This window comes from Leptonychotes weddellii, chromosome 14 (assembly GCF_054177405.1).
Source record: "Leptonychotes weddellii isolate Sample4059 chromosome 14, ASM5417740v2, whole genome shotgun sequence".
In the NCBI taxonomy this organism is placed as follows: Eukaryota; Metazoa; Chordata; class Mammalia; order Carnivora; family Phocidae; genus Leptonychotes; species Leptonychotes weddellii.
The window spans coordinates 69,610,776-69,628,227 of NC_138382.1; the positions used below are offsets into that span (position 1 = coordinate 69,610,776).

General features: G+C 35.4%; 1 protein-coding gene and 1 non-coding gene across 9 annotated transcripts in view; both read left to right on the forward strand.

Annotated features, from left to right (window-relative positions):
* The window catches only part of RABGAP1 (RAB GTPase activating protein 1), a 162,482-nt gene that overhangs the window by 19,816 nt on the left and 125,214 nt on the right, over positions 1-17,452 (forward strand). For 5 of the 8 annotated variants that reach the window (XR_014140151.1, XM_081803539.1, XM_081803542.1 and 2 more), the window contains one exon: positions 4,669-4,868. Coding sequence is in view for 5 of the 8 variants with exons in the window: in XM_081803539.1 (XP_081659665.1) it covers positions 4,719-4,868 (150 nt within the window). In the remaining 3 variants the exon portion in view is untranslated. Of the gene's footprint in view, positions 1-4,668; positions 4,869-15,760; positions 16,052-17,452 lie in introns of those variants that run through there. The other 3 variants (XM_081803545.1, XM_081803544.1, XM_081803543.1) reach the window with 2 other exon arrangements.
* On the forward strand, positions 11,132-11,239 carry LOC115943024 (U6 spliceosomal RNA). Its single transcript, XR_004077618.1, has one exon. It is a non-coding gene; the product is annotated as a U6 spliceosomal RNA (small nuclear RNA).

The window sequence follows — 17,452 nt, forward strand, 5'->3', positions numbered from 1 at the left end:
GGAGATTGAGAATGGAAATTAATCTTTTGGCAGACTGAGGTGCCTTATTTGCCATGATCTTTGCAGAAGTACATAGTTAAGCATCAATTTGTCACTTAGGGAACAAAACAGTAAATTTAGGCAAAAACTTTGTAAACAGTTGTGACATCATGAAACTTATTTTTTTTTTAAATTTAAAAAGATTTATTTATTTGAGAGAGAGAGAGCACGAGCTGGGGGAGCAGCAGGCAGAGGGAGTGGGAGAGAGAGAATCCCAAGCTGACTCAACACTGAGCATGGAGCCCAACACAGGGCTCCATCCCACAACCCTGAGGATCATGACCTGAGTCAAAATCAAGAGTTGGATGCTCAGATGATTGAGCCACTCAGGCACCTGTTTTTATTTTTTATTTATTTTATTATTTTTTTAAAGATTTGTCAGAGCGCGCTCAAGCAGGGGGTGCAGCAGGCAGAGGGAGAAGCAGGCTCCCCGCTGAGCAGGGAGCCCAATGTGGGACTCGATACCAGGACCCTGAGATCATAACCTGAGCCAAAGGCAGACACTTAACCGACTGAGCCACCCAGGTGTCCCCAGGCACCCCTTTTTAAAAATTTTTTTTATTAAATCTCTGTGCCCAACATGGGGCTCAAACGCACAACCTGAGATCCGAGTTACATGTCTACCGACCATGTCTACTGACTGAGCCAGCTAGGCTCCCCCGTGAGACTAATCTTCAATCAGAAGATCTCTAGGGATCTTTTATATCTCAATAAGGATAAAAGTAATGAAAGAAGTTATGAAAAATATAACAACTGAACTTTTGGGTTTGATGCAGGAGGCTGCATAATTAAACAAAAGTGACTTATTGACTTATTAAAGGAGACAGAGAAGGAAACATCCTTGAACTTGACTCACCAATCTGGCCCTGTTGGTAACTAGACATGCTAGGGTCTATGTCGTCACTTGTATAAAAGAAGGAAGTAATTGGTGCCTACCAATACCAGGGTGCATATATGTATATTATCTTATTAAAATGGGATAAACATCCTTACTCTGTCTACCTTATAGAATTGTTAGGATGATAAAATGAGATAAAGAATGTGTATGTTTTAGTAATCTGTAAAGTATTATACAAGATAAAACATTTTTTTATTCAGAGTATTCCTTCACATTTATTTAGATATAAAGAAATTAGAATGTGGAAAATAGGAAAGCTATATATTTTTGTCCTAGTATTGTGTTTCCTAAACTGAATTACCAAAATCAGTTGATACGTGTTAATTTTTATTATTTTTATTATTTTTTTAAGATTTTATTGAACTTTTTGAGACAGCACGAGAGGGGAGAGGGGCAAAGAGAGAAGGAGAAGCAGACTCCTTGCTGAGCAGGGAGCCTGACACAGGGCTCGATCCCAGGACCCTGAAATCATGACCTGAGCTGAAGGCAGATGCTTAACTGACTGAGCCACCCAGGTGCCCTGATAGTTAATTCTTTTAAAATTGGAAGTTAGCTTAAAAAACTATAACTATTGGGTGCTTACAATGTTTTATGATTGTTATTAAATGAGATGTACATGTGTTCCTTAGTAATTTTTATAATAGTTTTGTGAGGTAGATAGTACATCATTTTCACTTATGGAAACTAAGACTTATTATGACAAAGCTCACACTATTAGGTAGTGCAACCAGTGTTCTAACTTGGGTTTTTCCTCTTAATTGTGTGCTTTACCATTACAGATATGACTTCTGTTCTTACTGTCAGTCAGTAAAAGATCTTTTCATTGGGTGCCTCTTGCTCTTTTCCATCTTTATTTGCCATTTATCCTATTTTTTTAGCAAATATTTGAGCACCTACTATGTGCCAGGCATTGTTCCAGGTGATAAGGTACAGCAGTTAATGAAACAGACACCAATCTCTACCCTGGTGGAACTTAGATTCTAGCTTACATGATATTTAAAAACAAATGATTAAAACATAAAGTGTGTCAAATGGTGATGGATATTATGGGGAAAAGTAGGAAGAGAGATGGTAGTGCAGGATATTTGGGGGAAGAAGCTTGTTCTCTATTATCCATGAGGTTTAGATCTAGAATTGCAGTCTGAAGGATGAAGGATTACAGTAGGAGGCTTCTTGTGGTAAATGATGTAAGTAGGGATTAAAAACAAAACAATTACCCCTTGTGGTCTCAAGAGAGAGATTATGAATACAGTTTTGCCAGGAGTACACCAAGTTCTGGGACACCTCTTTATCGTGGAGGCCAGAGAAGGGGAATCTTGTATAACTTTTCCTGTACTACTTCATGTTTTGATAAACCTCATTCCCACTGAGTGATTCAGTTTTTTACAGGTGCCAAAACAAATAGTATTTTATAAATTGTATTTTCCTGTCATCTCAAAAGAAATAGGTTGAACTTTGCGTCGGACAAGTCTTCTCAGTTTCATAGTGTTTAAATACCAAAGTATATTATTTTTTGAGTCCAGAGTACTATAGAAAGCAGTCAGTGTCTCAGATCATAGCTTTAGAGAACTTTCCGAGGCACTTTGCTATCCTATTAATCACAATTTAAAAGAATGGAAATCTAATTAAGCATGAAAAACCTTGCCTAAAATACTAGTTCTCCAAAACCCAATACTGAGGGTTTTGGGACAAGGCCCAGATTTGTGGCATTGGAAAGGTATCATAATCTGACAGAAAGAGCATAGCTTCTGGAATAATAGATAACTGGGTTCAGTTTTTGCCGTTGCCTCTAACCATTTACATTACAGCCATTACCTTGAACAAGTTACACCATCTGTCTAGGTCTCAATTTCCTTATCTATGTAATAAATAATATGAATAAATTAAGAGGCAGTCGCCATCAAATTGTAATACATCACAATAGTACTATAAAAATGTAAAATGCTATAGGAGTAGAAATAAGGCAAGCACTTTTATTTGGTTCTGGGATGAAGATCGGCAAGCTACTAGGAAAAGGAGAGTTAGATCATGAATGATGAGTTGGAGTTAATGGAGTACAAAACCAAGAAAACCACTTTAGAAGGAGGATCCAATGAGGGCAAATACATGGATGTATTAAAGTATATATCTTTAGTAAGGACATTACCTCTTCTAATATGTTTCTCTTTTTTTATATTGATGTATAATTGTCATACAATATCCTCCTAGTTTCAGGTGAATATATTCCTTAACTCTCCATGTCTAAATCCCTCTCGCAACATGTTCCCATAGTTTTCTTTACCCTAAATCAGTACCTATTAATCTGTTCAATGCACTTCTGTTCTCTGCTACAGTATACATTCCTTTGGGGCAAGAATCTTAATTTCTCTTGCTTACCATGTATTATTCTTTATACACTAGACACTTGGTGAGTATTCATTGAATGGATGAAGCAAAACTACATTAAAAAAAAGTTTTCAAGAAGTACATTTTGAAGTGTCTTTGAATGCCACACTATACATTTAAATTTAGTCCTATGAAATGTAAAGCTGTGATAGCCATTTAAGCAAGGAAATTAGTTTAAATAGAAGTAAGTAGTATTAGTAAGGATTCCATCCTTAGTTATGCCTGGGTAAATTACCTTCTTTTGGGGTTGCCATTTTCTTATCTGTTTAACAGTATTGATTATTTCTAAGTTTCTTTTGAACTGTAATACTGAGGGATTGTTTAATTCCTGCTGCCAGGTGTTTATCTGGTTGTGAGCCTTTGAAGGGAAAATAGTGCTTGGCACATGGTATATGCTCAATAAATATATGTTCAGTTAAAAACACAAAGCATAAATCAGGACTTGTTAATTGGAGAGATTAAATAGGCTCTCAGCACCTTTACCTCTGAGGTACAAGATGAGCAGAGAGCTAGAACTGCTACTGTTTATTGGTTAAAGCTTTCTGAGTATGTTGCATTGTTTGTTCTCTTGCTGTTCTGGCAACCAAATGGGAACATTGCCATAAAGTATTCAGACCCAGGTTTTTAAATGGTAGATGAGTTTAAGTTTTATTCCAGGAGTCAATAAATATTTGAGTGCATAAGTGACGTATTTTTATACTTCTTGCTGGGAATTTTTGGCATGAAACTTACTGGTAATGTTCATGTTGAGTTGAACTCTTAAGAAACCATGGGATGGGAAGATTGAGTTTTTAATGGATTTCTGATTTCTTGCTATGTAAGGTATTTCCCAGCTCTAGAATTTCTGCTTGCTCTGCCTTGAATTTATTTCTCTTGAGTGTGACTATGAAATTTTATTTCTTAAAAGCATCTTGTTAATATTTTAAATTTAAATATCAGTAACATCAGAAAAACCTTATTGTCTTGTGTGCTTTCAATTTCATTTATGTGTACAGCTTTACAAATTAAAGGGTAGAAAACAGAAGTTTAGTACTTCATAGTTTTTGAAGTCCAAGAACAGAGTTGTAACATATGCCAAAGAAATCACTGTAGGTAGGCAGTTATTCTCAAGGGAATCTGTTTTATTGTTTTGTTTTGTTTTGTTTTTAATCTGAAATACCCTGGCCCTGAATAGCATCAAATTCCTTCATTATCTGGAATAAAAAGTTGTAAGTAGTGAAAGTCTTGGGAAAAGATTTTGAAAGTATTTTTTTAAGTTTTTCCATATGTATTTTGTAAGAATTAGAGCATAACTGAATATCTGGCAGACATTCTATATAAGTATCTTTATGGTTTTTGTTTTTCAGGCATTTTTAAAATATTTAATCATTCATGAGTTGAGCTTCATTCTTGAGTCATGGATGACAAGGCTTCTGTTGGAAAAATCAGTGTCTCCTCAGACTCAGTATCTACTCTTAATAGTGAAGATTTTGTCTTGGTTTCCAGGCAAGGAGATGAGACACCATCTACAAATAATGGAAGTGATGACGAGAAGACAGGACTCAAGGTAAAACTCCATAACCTAAGATTCTTTTGCTTAGCCTTGCTAAGCTCATTGCAAAACTTGGCCTATGATAGGAAGGTATATGGAGTGAAAATGAAAAAATGGAAGTAATATTCTAACTTTTTTAATGCTAAAGACTTTTATTTATAATTAGTGACAGTGACAAATTTGTATTTGATTAAGGATTTCAAATTGATTAGCTTCTAAATCTTTTAATACCCCAATTGTCAAAACTAGTGGTCGTAGTGTATTTATATCATTTTAGTATTGTTTTTATTTTCCCATTAAATTAGAGATGATTATTTCTTTTGTGTCTGGTATATGTAGTGTAAAGGCAAGGGCAGGTCAGCAGTGCTATTTATAAAAATAAGTTTTAGGATTACTGAAACTGAATATTAAATACTTGGATATTGGCCACTTTGTTTATATTTCCTAAGCCAAATGAACAACTATTTTTCCCATACTCTGTTAATCATTCTCTTTATGGATATAAATAAAAATATTCTGTTAATGTCATTTAAGATGTAAATAGCTTTAAAAATATTTCAGTTCTTGTTTATGTTTATTCATTCAACAAGTATTTATTGAGTATTGACTGTGTGCCAAGTACTAAATACTGGGGATACAGAGGTGAAGAAGATTGCAAAATCCCCTACCCTCTTAGAGTTGTTATTCCAATGGGGGAAACAGACTTTAAGCATGTAACAAAATGAATATGTTAAGTAAATTTAGGTGCTGTAAAGAAAATCAGAGTGGGATACATGGATAAAGAATGGAGGGCAGGTACTATTTTAGAAAATATCTTGAAATGACATTTGTGCAGAGACCTGAATGAAATGGGGAAGGAGGCCATGGAGAAATCTAGGAAGAGAGCTTTTTAAAGGGAATAGAAGATAGACCCTGAAGAGGACCACCCTTGTTACGACAGAGATTAGAGCAGAGTAAATAAAGTACATAAAACGTGGTAAAGAATGATAGCCAGTGGTTGGCAGAGGCTGCATCGTGTAGATCTTTGTAGAGCTTAGGAGAAACTTGGACTGTGTTATAAATGTGAAGGGAATTTTTGGAGAGTTTTCAAGGGGGAAATGATCTGATTTACATTTTAAAAAGCTCAATGGCTGAAAGAGACTTCCAGCATGGCAGCATAAGGAGCTCTGTGGACCTACTCCTTAGCAAAATTGGTGACAATTATTAAAAAACAAAAACAACCATTTACAGTCTTTGGAAATGTTCTAAAGGATATATAGCAAGTAAAGAAACATTTATTCAAGGAAATTTACTAAAATTTGGTAAAGAATCTGTGGTATTTGCACCAAGACCCATTGCTTCCCGGACCTATCCCAGCTGGGCAAGATGGTAACTCCATATCAGTGCAATCAAGAAGACAGGATTTCTACCCCCGCCCGCACTTGGAGGGCTATCTTCCAGGAAATAGCAGGGCAATTGCATTTGTCATCCTGCCTCCAGCTACGTTTTGCTAGCCAAGTGTGACTCAGAGATGGGGGCTCCCTTTTTTTGCCCAGTCCTCATTCTTGGGATGGAGGCTCTACTTTGGGCACAGTGCTGCTTAGACTACAGAGAGTCCAATTGCCCTAGCCTCTAAAGTAGTGGTTCCACACCACTACAGACAAACCAGGAAGACCTGAGACTTCTACATCACCTACAACCACTAAGTACTCAGCTTCTAAAGATGGGATGTCACTCAAAGTAAAGCATGCTATTGTCCATCTCCCAACTTCACAGCTATGGCTCACAGATTTTCCCTGTAGTGAGAAGGGGGTCATAAAACAGCTCCTAGGGGCACCTGGGTGGCTCAGTTGGTTAAGCGACTGCCTTCAGCTCAGGTCATGATCCTGGAGTCCCGGGATCGAGTCCCGCATCGGGTTCCCTGCTCGGCAGGGAGTCTGCTTCTTCTCCCTCTGACCCTCCTCCCTCTCATGCTCTCTGTCTCTCATTCTCTCTGTCTCAAATAAATAAATAAAATCTTTAAAAAAAAAACAGCTCCTAATCCCTTCCCAGAGAAACTGACTACAGCAGAGTGTAGAGAAGTTCAAGCCTAAGGGTACTCTCAAAAACAGTAGAGCTTGTGGTGAAAGGTAATTTGAGAGGAGATTGGTAGATTGATTGAACATACAGATTTAAGTATAGGCTTACTAGGAGACTGACTCTTAATGTCAGAACAAATCTCAAACATGGACCTCTGAAACTCTCCCTTCAAAGTAATGTCAATTTGGTTAGTTTATTCTGTGGAGTAGTTTATACCGAAGTTCATTGGTGAAAACTGTAAAGCAATTGGCCATATTTAGTGGAGTTTAACATCTAGGTGTGGTCAGAGAAAGAGACCAAGCACTCTTCCAAAATTGCTCTCCTCTCAGGATGACTGTAGGCAAGGGGAGCAAGTCGGAGGCTTAACCCTATGGGAATTAGGGGCATAGAATTTACGAAAATAAGCTATCTAGCTACCAAATGAACAAGCGAGCATAAAAAATAACAAGTCCCAGAGTGGGGAGACCAGTACTGTGAATTAGGACAACATACTATCTAAAATATCAAGTTTCCAACGCAAAATTGTGAAACATGCAAAGAAACATGAAAAAATAACCCATATGTCATTTAAAAAAAAAAGGCAGGCAGCAGATACTGGTTATGAGATTGGATTTAATACATAGATTCTTCAAAGTAGCCATTAAGTTCAATGAACTAAAAGAAATGCTTAAAAAAATAAAGTATGATGACAAAGTCATATCAAATAGAGAATATCATTAAGAAGATAGAAATTACAAAAAAAGGAACCAAATGGAAATTCCAAAGTGGAAAAGCACAGTAGCTGAAACGGAGAATTCACTAGAGGGGCTCAGCAGTAAATTTCAACTGGCAAAAGAAAGAATTAATGAGAGTTGTTTTCAGAAGTTTCAGGATGAAGTTTACTATCCTACCCTCAAAGAACAGTGATTTAGACAATCACTCATGGACGAGAGTGCCTTTGTGGGAGTCCAGCGGTCCATCAGAGAGGTTTCAGCATACTTGGAGGAAAAACCATCCAAGATTGGATCTATTGAAGACAATAAATGGAGCTGTTTTACTTTACCTGTGTCACCTTTTCCCCAAGACAGCACAGCTCAATGCCAATAGAGACTTCTCTGCCCATGATTTTCTCCATGTGGGAAATTGAGAGCAGGTGCTGGATTCCCCAGCTGTGTGAGATACTCCCAAAACCCATTTCTTTCTCACTCCATCCAGAATATTGCGTTGTGAGCTATACGACTTGGGGGTAGACAGTCATGCTGGGAGAACAACAGCTAAGGCTGGGAATGGAACATATCAAAGGAACACACATTTTATTAACTGCTTTGGGAACTCTATCAGGAAATTACTCATGAGCCACTGAGGTTGTCTCCTGTACTGATCACTTCAGCTGGCCTATGGCTACCACCAAGCTCTGTGCAGCTCACTCAGACACACCCATACCCAGTGACTGCCTTCTTATGCATGCCCCTGAGGGCAAGAATGGTCAGAATGAGTCTTTGCAGATGGCCAGTGAGCATGCGTAGAAACTGGATTCCGTGGGATTGGGAGAAACCACATGCTTGAGCAGTCATCACCACCTTAGGAAAGCAAATGCAATGGAAATCATCAACAGCAGACTGGATCAAGCAGAAAAAATTATTATGAAGTAGAAGACAGATTATTTAACATCTAGTCTGAAAACAAAAAAATTAAAAAGCGTGAAGAAAGCCTACATGAACCATGGTATACCATAAAAATAATCTATGCATTTATTGGTATATCAGAAGGAGAAGAGAGGGCGAAATGGGTTGAATGGTTAGAGACCTAATGAATGAGAATTTCCCAAATTTGGAGAGAGATTTGGACATCTAAGTTCATAAAATTTATAATTTTCCCCAAGATTTCAACCCAAAGCGATTCTTTCCAAGACACATTATAATAAAACTGTCTAAAATAAAAGACCGTTTTGAAAGCAGCAAGAGAAAAAAAAATCACATGACAAGGGAATCCTTGAAGTCTGTTAGCAGATTTCTCAGCGGAAATCTTGCAGGCCGGAAGAGAGTGGGATGATATACTCAAAGTGCTGAAGAAAAAACCAACCAAGAATACTTTATTCAGTAAAGTTGTCCTTCAGAAATGAAGGAGAGAGAAAGATATTCCCAAATAAGGGAATTAATCATCATCAAACCTTACTAAAAATGCTGAAGGGTGTTCTTCAATCTGAGATGAAAGAATACTAGCTAGTAAAATGAAAAACATGAAGATATAAAACACTGAAGAAGGTAAGTATGTAGCCAAAATCATAATACTCTAATACTGTAATATGATGGTGTGTTAATTCTAGTATAAAGGTTAAAAGATAAAGGTATTAAAAATAACTATAGCGATAATGAATATGCAATATAAAAAGTTAAATTTTTATATCAAAACCCTAAAATGTTGGGGTGGAGGGTGGAGTATTTGTATATGATTAAAGTTGTTACAAATGTAAAATGTACTGTTATATCAGTAAGATATTTTATGTAAGCCTCATGGTAACCACAAAGTAAAACCTACAATAGATAACATGAAAGATAAAAAGGGAATCAAGGTATACCACTTTGGAAAATTTCATTTCACAAAGGAAGACAGCAAGAAAGGAAGAAAGCAACAAGGGAACTTTAAAACAATGAGAAAACAATAAAATAGCATTATAAGTTCTTACCTATCAATAATTACTTTAAATGCAAATGAATTCTATTCTCCAAAGAACATAGTGCTAAATGGATAAAAAATATGACCCCCACTATGCCTGTTAGAGACTCATTTCAGCCTTAAGGACACACACAGACTCAATGTGAAGAGATGGAAAAGCAATTCCATGCAAATGGAAACCAAAAGAGCGAGGGTAGCTACATTGATATCAGACAAAATAGACTTTAAGTTAAAAACTATAAGAAGAAAGACAAAGGATATAATGAAAAATGGGTCAATTCATCACGAAGATGTAACAATTGTAAATATATATATATTGAGCATCAGAGTACCTAAGCAAAAGAAACAGATCTGAAGGGAGAAATAGACAATACAATAATGATAAGGAACTTTAGTACTCTATTTTAAACAATGGATCGATCATTTAGGCACAACATTAATAAGGAAACATTGGACTTGAACTATACCTTAGACCAAATGGACCTAACAGGCATAAATAGAACATTCTATCCAACAGCAACAGAATACTTATTCTTCTCAAGCATACACAGAACATTCTCCAGGATGGATCATATGTTAGGTCACAAAACAAATCTTATCAAATTGAAGACTGAAGTTATGCCAAATATCTTTTCTAACCATAGAGGTATGAAGTTAGAAATTGATAACAGGAGGAAAATGTGAAAATCACGAATATTTGGAAATTAAATAACATACTCATGAACAACCAGTGAATCAAAGAAGAAAACAAAAGGGAAATCAAAAAATATCTTGAAACAACCAAAAACACAACATATTTCACATTCCACAATGCATATGTGGAATCTGAGCCAAACTCAAAGAAGGTTGCCAGGGGCAGGAGGTGATGGTAGGAGAAATGAGGAGATGCTGGTCAAAGAGTACAAATTTCCAGTTGTGCAATTATTAGGTTTTGGGGATCTAATGTACAGCATTGGGATTATAGTTGACAATACTATATTATGTAATTGATTGAAAGTACCTAAGAATACATCTTAAATGTTCTCACCACATACACAGAAATGGTAATCATGTGAGTTGGTGGATGTATTAACTAACCTTATTGTGATAATCATTTCACAGTATATACACATATCAAATCACGTATACCTTAAACAATGTTTTATTTCAATTAAATCTCAATAAAGTTGGAAAAATATGTAAAAAATAAAAGACCCACAGATTTTTCATAAATAAAATGCGAGAAGTGTTTAAAATCTTTTAAAAAATGAACTATTACCACAATCATGAAGAAATATCAAAATAAGCTGAATGGAAGAAGACAGACCAGCCCCCCCAAAAAATCTCATATTGCACATTCTATTTATATATAATTCTAGAAGATGCAAAACCTGTCATCACAGAAAGCAGTTCAGTGGTTGCTTGGGGGTGTGTTGTTGGGATGGGGAAGAAGAATGGGAGTACAGAGGGGCACAAGGAGTTTGGGGCATTATGGATATGTGGTGTATACGTATGTGGTTGTGGTGTATACATATGCCAAAATTCACCAAAGTGCACACTTACATTATGTGCATTTGAATGTACATGTGCTTGCTTTGGCAGTACACATACTAAAATTGGAACAATACAGAGAAGATTAGCATGACCCCTGTGCAAAGATGACATATAATGTACATCAAATGTACATTAAACATCAAATGTACAAAAAACAAATGTTTTTTTAAAGAAAGAATTAAACAATGTTTATTATTTTTACTTTTTTATTAAGTAGGCTCCACACCTAACATGGGGCTTGAAATCACCACCCAATGATCAAGAGTCACATGCTCTATGGACTGAGCCAGCCAGACACTCCTAAAAGAAGGAATTAATAAACTTGAAGATCAGTAAAATATCCAGAGAACAGAAAGAAAAAACAATGAACAAACCCTCAGAGAGAGATGAGATGTTATTAGTTGTAATAACATACTCATATATATTTCAGAAGGAGAGGGAAAAAATGAGCAGAAAAAATATTTGAAGAAATAATGTCTGAAAAGTCCCACATTTATTTATTGAAAAACAATACACCTAAGAAGCTCACCATACTCTAAGATAAACTCAGAAAGATCCACAAAAAGGCATATCTTAGTAAAATGTTGAAAACCAAAGACAAGGGAAATCTTGAAACAAAAGAAAAATGATTCATTTCCTACAAGGGGAACTCAGTAAGATTTACAACCGACTTCTCAGCAGAAATAGTGGAAGCTTGAAGCCAATAGGATGACATTCAAAGTGCTCAAAGAAAAAACTGTCAACCAAGAATCCTAGCAAAACTGTTAGTCAAAACTGAAGATGAAATAAAAACATTCTGAAATAAACAAAAACAGAATTTACTGTTATCAGAACCACCTTACAGGAAATACTAAAAGAAGTTCTTCTGGCCAAAAGCAAGTGACCCCAAACAATAATTTTAATCCATAGCACCAGTAAGGGTAACTGTAATAATAAAGACAGTATGAATACATTTTTCCTCTTTTGCATTATATATACAATATGTATATATTGTACCTACAACATACAGAAATACAATCTATTTGCCAATCATAGAAAAACAAGGTAGGTCAGAGCAGAGCTGTATTACAGCTTAGTAAATGACTTAATATGGTAATTCAAAACTACAAGAGCCAATGAAGAGAACCAGGATTGATAAAATTAATATAACTAAATATGTTTGTTTTCTCATCTTTTTTAAAAACACAGAATTAAGTAACGATTATAAAAATGTGTTGATTTGTAATATAGATACAATATGTATAATAATACCATGGGGGGAATACTGCTATATTTGAATAATTTTTTGTATCTTACTTAGAATTAAGGTAGTATAAATTAGAAAGTGATTCTAATAAATTAAGATACGCATGGCAAGTTCTACAGCAACCACTAAGGTGGTATGTGTGTGTATATATCTATATATTTATATTATTAAAGAAATGTCAATGCTATATTAGAAAATATTCACGAAATACTAAAAAAGCAGTAAAGGAATAAAGGAATGGTAAACATATAAAATAGTTGCATAAAAAATAAAAAGCAAAATGGCACACCTAAATTGAACTATATCAATAACAAAATGGATTAAGCAATATAATAAAAAACTGTCAGCAGTCGATAAAAAAATATCTAGCTGTATGCCCTTGGCAGGAGACACACATTAAATTCAGATACAAACATTTAAAATAAAAAGATGGGAAAAGATCTATCATGCAGACAGTATGGGATAGAGCTTAAATGTGTATGGAAAAATTTCTACCTGTAAATTACTATATTATGAAAGAAGGAAAATCTCAAATCAGTAACCTCATCTTTCACCTTAAGACATTGGAAAAAGAAGAGCAAACTAAATGTAAAACAGGCCAAAGTAGGAAATAAAAGATTAGAGCAGAAATCAGTGAAACAGAATAGAAAAGTAATAGAGAAAAATTAATAAAACAAGAACCTGGTTCTTTGAAAAGATCAACAAAATTGGCATCACTTTAGTTTGACCAAGAAAAAAAAGAGAGATTACTAGAATTAGAACTGAAAGAGGGGACATTACTGCCAAATTTACATTAAATAGGATTATAAAGATTTATTAGGAATAGTAATATGCCAAAAAATTAGAGAATTTATTGAAATGGATACATTTCTAGAAAAATACTAATGAGATTTAGTGTGACTAGGCCTATGACAAGAAGTTGAGTTAGTAATAAAAAATGTACCCACAAAGAAAGCTCAGGCCTAGATGGCTTTATTCCTGAATTCTACCAGATGCTTAAATCAGAATACCAGTTCCTCACAAACTCTCCCAAAAAATAGAAAAGGAGAGACTATTTTATCACTAAATCTATAAGGATGATGCTATGCCAATGCCAAAATTAGAGACATCACAAGAAAACTACATGTCAGTATCTCTTAAATATGGACACGGAAGTCCTCAACAAAATACCAGCATATTTAATTCAGTATATGAAAAGGATTACATACCATGATCAAGTGGGATTTATCCCAAGAATGTAAGTTTGGTTTAACAACTGAAAATCTGTGAATGTAATATAACATATCAATGGAACCAAAAACAAAACCACATGATCATTTTCAGTAGGCACAGGAAAAATGGTGAAACCCAACACCTTTTTAGGAAAATGAAGAAGTAGAAAACAAATCAACTATGAATGGAACTTCTCAACCTGATTAACAGCATCTATGAAAAACTCACAGTGAAAATCATTCTTGCTGGTGAAAGATTCTTTCCCCCTAAGTTCAGACTCAAGACCTGGTGTCTGCACTTGCAACCTCTGTCCAACATTGTACAACCAGGGCAGTTAGGCATGCAAAAATATAATATCCAGGTTGGAAAGAAGGAAGTAAAAACTATCTGTTTGCAGTTGACATGAATTTATATATGGAAAACCCTATGAAATGTAAAAAAAATTATTAAAACAAATAAGTTCAGCAGGATTGCAGGATATAAGATCAATATACAAAAAAAATCAATTTTCTATATGCTTGCAATGAACAATCTTAAAGTAACAATGAAAAAACAATTTATGATAGCATGAAAAAGAATGAAATAGGGGCACCTGGGTGGTTCAGTTGGATAGGTGTCCAACTCTTGATCTCAGCTCAGGTTTTGATCTCAGGGTCACGCGTTGAAGCCCCACATTGGGCTCCACACTGGGCGTGGAGTCTACTTAAAAAAAAGAAGAAATGAAATAATGCTAAGTTAAACAAAAGTGCAAATCTTATACTTTGAAATCTGTAAAACATTGTTGAAAGACATTAAAGAAGATCTCAGTAAATGGAAATTCATCCACTGTTCATGCATCAGAAGACTTACTGTTAAGGTGGCATTACTCATACTGATCTACACATTCAGTGCAATCTATCAGAATCCTAGGTAACATCTTTGTAGATGTTTACATGCCAATTGTAAAATTCATTTTGGATTGCAAGGGACCTTGGGTAGGCCAAAATAATTTTGAAAATGAACAAAGTTGGAGGACTCAAACTTTGTAATTTCAAAACTTAGTATGAAGCAGTGGTAATCAAGACAGTGTAGTACTGACATAAAGATAGGTATATAAATCACTGGAATACATTTGAGAATTGAGAAATAGAACCATATTTTTGTGGTCAGCTGATTTAGACAAGGTTTACTAATGCCATTCAATTGGGAATGGTTTTTTGTTTTGTTTTTCAACAAATTGTGCTGGGACAACTGGATAGTCACATTCAAAAGAATGAAGTTGTACCCTTACCTCACACCATATACAAAAATTAGCTTAAAATCATTACAGCCTTCAGTGTAAAAGCTAGAAGTGTAAAGCTCTTAGAAGAAACATAGGGGTAAATTTTCATAACTTCAGATTTGGCAGTGGATTCTTCAAAATCCACACCAAAAGCATAAGCAACAAAGGAAGAAAGACAACCCACAGAATAAAGACTAAACAACCTAAATGTTGAACTACTAAATGGATAAATGTGGTATACAATGGAATATTATTTGGTCATAAAAAGGAGTGAAGTACTGATACATGCTACAACATAGGTGATTCTCAAAGACATGTTAAATAACAGGCAAGTCACAAAAGTCCACAAATTACATGGCTCTATTAATATGAAATGTCTAGAATAGTCAAATCTTTAGAGGCAGAGGATTTATTAGTTGTTGCTTATTTAGGTCTGGAGTTATTAGGGGAAAGGAGAGTTGATACCTAACAGGATACGGTGGTTTGGTGTTTTTTTTTTGAGGTGATGAAAATATTTTAAATTGACTTTGATGTTGGTTGCACATATCTGTGAATATACTCAAAACCATGAGTTATATCTGGCCTACTCCATGGAGAATGGGCAATAAAGAGGCAAGCCTGATAGCAAGAAGAGCAGATGGAAGGCTGTTTTAGTTATTAAAGGGAGAGAGAACATGGGCTTAAGATTAGAAGATGAACGTGGTCTGATTCAGGATATATTTTCAAGGTAGAACTGATAGGGTGGGCAATTTATATGTGGGATTTGAGACAAAGAGAGAAATAAATGATGATTCCTAGTTTTTGGCCTGAGCTGTTAGGTATATGGTAGTGCCATTTATTAAAATGGAAAGAGCTAGGACCAGGATTGGGTTAGAGGGATCAGAAGTTGAACATACTAAATTTGAGATGACTGTTATATATCCATTTCTTGATGTCAAGTAGTTGACTGTATGAGATTGATCTTCTGGAGCAACTGTGGCTGGCATCAACAGTATATAGATGGTATTTAAAGCTATGGGATTAGATGAGATCACCCACAGAGTGAGCATAGAAACTGAAGAGTTGAGTGAAGAACTGATTCTTGGAATACTTCAACATTGAGAGATGGAGATGAAGAGAAACCAGCAGAGAAGACTGAGAAGATATAAGTAGTGAGATATAAAGAAAACTAGGAGATTGGAATGCCTTGGAAGAGAGATGAAGAAAGTGTTTCAAGAGAGCGGGAATAACCAGGTATGTTAGATTCTGCTGAGAGGTTGCTTTCGATGGTGACTGAAAAAAGACAGGAGAGACCTGGGTGATCCTTAAGAAGGATGTTTTTGTTTTTGTTTTTGCTTGCTTTTTTGTTTTCAGGAGAGAGATGAGATCATTAGCAACATTCGTGTGGGTTTTGTAGTAAATGGTAGGTGAGGAAGAAGTGATAGTATAACAACTGTTTTAAGGATTTTTGCTAAAAAAAAAAAAATATGGCATGGTAGGTGAAGAGGAATAGGGATTCCAGTGAGAGATTTTATGATACAAATGCACCGATGGGAGTTATTCAGTAAAGAGGGGGACATTACTAGTACCAGAGAAGGGCCAAGTCTTTGATTAGGGAGAGAGGTTTCCTGTTGCATGAGTGGAGGGGTTAGCCTAGGAACAGTTTCTGTAATAGGAAGGAAGACAGCATGAACAAGTAACATGCCAAATAGATCAGTCTTCTCTCTTTTTGGGTTTCTTTCACTTGAAAATTTTCTTGTTAATTTTTGAAGTACTGTTTGACTTACTCTTCCTGTTTCTAATTTGATGAATCATTTATGGTAAATGGGAAGGACCCTCAGGGCTCCTCCAGAGAACTTTTATTCTTGCTCTGTCATCTATCTTGTTTACTGAAAAGAAATTGAGCAATATGCTCTACAAATTTAAAATGTTTCCTCTGTGTTTTCAGTACATCTCTACAGTATATTGGCTTATTGCATGTAGAACTGGTAAGTGAAGAAAGTAATACAATTATTGTTCAGTCTATGAGATCAAAGTAAAGTATGATAGGATTATTGCAACTTGTTGCTCAGTGATGCTCACTCATCTTTTTGAAACTTTGTTTTAGCAGCCACTACTAGATTTTAAAATTGCATTGGATTTAGGAAATACATTTAAAAGCCTGTCATTCTTCCATGCCAGAAGTCCTAATTGAGTGTTTTGTTGAATATTCAGTTGACAGCTAGTAATCTACCAAATGCTGTTTTTCAGTACTGAGGCTGACAACTCCCATTTTTGGAAATATGATGACCTAGAAAACCCAAAAATGTCCCAATACAAAATATTTAGGAGAGCTGAACGAAATATAACAGACACCCTTTCATAGCTCTATTCTTAAGAAAATAAAGAAATCCCAAAGGAGCAAAAGCAAAGAGGGACACTGAAAGCCAAAACTATATGTAAAAGCCGACACTGGGGCTGTACTGGGGGAATGCTATTCTTTATGACCAATAGGTATGGGTTTTGATAGATAAATTGGGTAAGAGATAAGGCTTTGGGCTTTACAGAGAGGGATGTTGGAACTGAGATTTCCTTATATAGCACCTTCAGGGGATGATGCATCCTAATTGAAAGGATAGACTTGGAAAAAAATAACTTAAAATCACAGGAAGAAAA